The sequence below is a fragment of the Pseudophryne corroboree genome, assembly GCF_028390025.1.
Source record: "Pseudophryne corroboree isolate aPseCor3 chromosome 3 unlocalized genomic scaffold, aPseCor3.hap2 SUPER_3_unloc_37, whole genome shotgun sequence".
Classification (NCBI taxonomy): domain Eukaryota; kingdom Metazoa; phylum Chordata; class Amphibia; order Anura; family Myobatrachidae; genus Pseudophryne; species Pseudophryne corroboree.
The window spans coordinates 984322-988056 of NW_026967527.1; the positions used below are offsets into that span (position 1 = coordinate 984322).

Genomic DNA, 3735 nt, shown 5'->3' on the forward strand with positions numbered 1-3735 from the left:
CCACATCTCCCCCCACTACCGTCACCGCCCCATCTCCCCCCACAACTGCCACCCACCCCGTCTCCTCCCACTACTGCCACCACCCCATATCCCCCCACTACTGCCACCTGCCCAATCTCCCCCACTACTGCCACCCGCCCTGCCTGCCCCCACTACCGCCACCCGCCCTGTATCCCCCCACTACTGTCACCGCCCCATCTCCCCCCACTACTGCCACTGCCCTGTCTCCCCTCTGACACCTTAGTGCTGCTTGAGGACAATATTACCCACAGACAGTGCCTCCGGCAGCCCCCGCTGCAGCACTAGTGCCACCACCCTGTCTCCACCTCTGACATCTAAGAACTTCTTGGGGATTCTTGGTACTGCTGGTAATAGTTCTTCATCTGCAGATGGCAGCATGCAGGGCATTAACAAGGCAGAAGCTGCTTCTGGTACCATGGACCCTAGTCATGTAGGGTTGGGATAGCCCATTATGTAATAGAGTCACCATCTTACAGGCAGCCGGTGAAGGGAGCAGAGAATGGGTGTTATGTGGCAGGAACGGGCTGGTTAGGTAAAAGCCTGGCTGATGCATTCTGTACAAGCTACAAGCGGTGCAATTCTTTTGCTAGGAGACTCAGGTAGAAGAAATTGGAGTAGTCTATGCGTGATGATACAAGTACATGTATGACTGTAGGTAGATCTTCTGAGGGAATAAAGTGTTGGAGTCTGACTATGTTCCTCAGATGAGGATCTGATTGTGGCAGATACTGATGTCTAAGTGTCACTCCACTATCCAGGACACCAAGATTCCACACATGATCAGCATTTTATAACTCTGAACCCCCAAGCGTAAGTCTGGTTGGTTTGCAAAGCTGAACTGTAGCCCTGCCCTTTGGTGGTGAGCTTAAAGACCTGCTTCATCAGGACTGAATCACAGCCAACTGGCATCACCCACACCTGGAGCTCAGCTAGACAACCCTTTAGGATTGGTACTGGGTTCTCAGTACCTAGAGCAAAGACAGGTCATCTGTATAGCAGTGGTAGATGAGGGCATGACATCTGATTATTTCACCCGGTGGTAACATGTATATTGCAAAAAGCATAGGAGATAGGATAAGAACCTTGAAGAACAATGCATGGCAATGATAAGTATACTCCAGAAGATTAAAATGGTTCCTCACCTGAGTGATGTCTATTGTGTGCAACAAGAGATGATTTATTTCTCAGAGTATAGAAATCGCTTCTCACCTGTGTGACTTCTGTAATGTCTAACAAGAGCTGATTTGTGTGCAAAACATTTCCCACACTCAGAACATGGAAATGGCTTCTCACCTGTGTGAGTTCGCTGATGTGTAATAAGTTCTGATTTCTGTGTAAAACATTTCTCACACCCAGAACATGGAAATGCCTTCTCACCTGTGTGACTTCTGTGATGTATAACAAGAACTGATTTCTGTGTAAAACATTTCCCGCACTCAGAGCAAGAAAATGGCTTCTCACCTGTGTGAGTTCTCTGATGTCTAACAAGATGTGATTTGTGTGCAAAACCTTTCCCACACTCAGAACATGGAAATGCCTTCTCACCTGTGTGACTTTGCTGATGGGTAACAAGTCGTGATTTGTGTGTAAAACATTTCCCGCACTCAGAGCAAGAAAATGGCTTCTCACCTGTGTGACTTCTGTGATGTATAACAAGATCTGATTTACATGCAAAACTTTTCCCACACTCAGAGCAAGAAAATGGCTTCTCACCTGTGTGACTTCTGTGATGTATAACAAGATCTGATTTACATGCAAAACATTTCCCACACTCAGAACATGGAAATGGCCTCTCACCTGTGTGACTTCTGTGATGTATAACAAGATCTGATTTACATGCAAAACATTTCCCACACTCAGAACATGGAAATGGCTTCTCACCTGTGTGCTCTCTCTGATGTCTAACAAGATTGGATTTCCAGGTAAAACTTTTCCCGCACTCAGAGCAAGAAAATGGCCTCTCACCTGTGTGACTACTCTGATGTCTAACAAGATGTGATTTAAGTGCAAAACATTTCCCACACTCAGAACATGAAAATGGCTTCTCACCTGTGTGACTTCTGTGATGTATAACAAGATATGATTTAAGTGCAAAACATTTCTCACACTCAGAACATGGAAATGGCATCTCACCTGTGTGACATCTCTGATGTATAACAAGATGTGATTTCTTTGTAAAACATTTCGCACACTGAGAACATGGAAATGGCTTCTCACCTGTGTGACTTCTCTGATGTATAACAAGTTGTGATTTCTTTGTAAAACATTTCCCACACTCTGAACATATCAGTGGCCTTCCACCTGCCTTACCTGTGTGTAGGTTAATAGGCTTTGTGTTCTTTGTAAAACATTTGGCATCTATAGAACACGGAAACACTGTATCTACTGTCAGAGCTGTAACAGATGCACCAATATCAGAGTGATCAGGAGAACATTTCCCAGGATCAGGGGGATCAGCTGATAGAGCTGGATGTATAATTGGGGTAATGGGATTAGCTCCTGGAGAATCCTTTCTACTGTCATTATCTTTTATGTCACAATCCGGGGATAACATTAGATGTCCTTCTGAGATATTCCTGCTTGTGTGTCCATCTGCTGGAAATAAAATACATTACGGAAATGTGACATTTTCTGTAACAATATTAATCCTGTAAACAATAGGAGAAGACGACTCTCTGGGACACTTAATTGTAAATGTGTGTGTATAATAAAACATAACTTTTAATGAAGGCTTTATAATATTGTGTCTCAGACTATCATTGTGTCCACCCTCCTGAGAACACTCACAATAACATATGCAATATTATAATAAGACTTAGATATCTCTCTTTTGTACTGGTAACTAACCATGAAGTATAAATGGAGATGTAGTCACTCGCCAAGTCCTATGTCAGCACCAATGTAAAACAATGGATGGGGAACATATCGTATGAATTGGAGATTCTAGATGAACAATAATATCAGTCATATGAGCTGATGGATCAGAGAAATGTCTCCTAACGTTACTCCTGGAAGCATTGGTAATGTAGCATTCCTTTATGTGTGTGCTCATACGCTGGTAAGCCTGTACAAGTGTTACTCACCCTTATATAAGGTATATTGCTACAGCAGAGTAGGTGTGGAACAAGGTACTTTACATGCAATATACCATATAATACCCTGTAATCATCATCATCATCATCATCTGCTAGGTTATACTCTACTTTCTCTTATGTACTAGAGGACACTTGAGTCCATTTAGTACCATGGGGTATAGATGGGTCCTTTGGGAGCCACTGGCACTTTAAAAGTTTAATAGTGTGGGCTGGCCCCTCCCTCTATGCCCCTCCTACCAGACTCCGTTTAGAAAATGTGCCCGGAGGAGCCGGTCACAGCTAGGGGAGCTCCTAGGAGTTTTCTTAGCTTTTTATTTTCTAGAGATAGGTTACAGGAAGGCTGCTGGCAACAGCCTCCCTGCTTCGTGGGTTTTAGGCGGGGGGGGAGAAACTAACTTCCTGAAGAATAGTGATGTGTTTCGGTTCCGGTTCCGCGGGCGTGTTTTGGATTCAGGCGCATTTTGGCAAAACCTCCCTGAAAATGTTTTGTCGGATTCGGGTGTGTTTTGGATTGTTTTTTTTTTTTTTTTTTTTCAAAAAACCCTCAAAAACAGCTTAAATCATAGAATTTGGGGGTCATTTTGATCCCATAGTATTAACCTCAATAACCATAATTTCC

The 3735-nt window shown here is 43.7% G+C and overlaps 1 protein-coding gene across 1 annotated transcript; it reads right to left on the minus strand.

Moving 5' to 3' along the window:
- Positions 1–207: 207 nt before the first annotated feature.
- On the minus strand, positions 208–2613 carry LOC134984123 (zinc finger protein OZF-like). Its single transcript, XM_063949749.1, has one exon. It carries the CDS (start codon positions 2573–2575, stop codon positions 1199–1201), a length of 1377 nt encoding a protein of 458 aa, XP_063805819.1. The 5' UTR covers positions 2576–2613; the 3' UTR covers positions 208–1198.
- Between the last annotated feature and the right edge of the window lie 1122 nt (positions 2614–3735).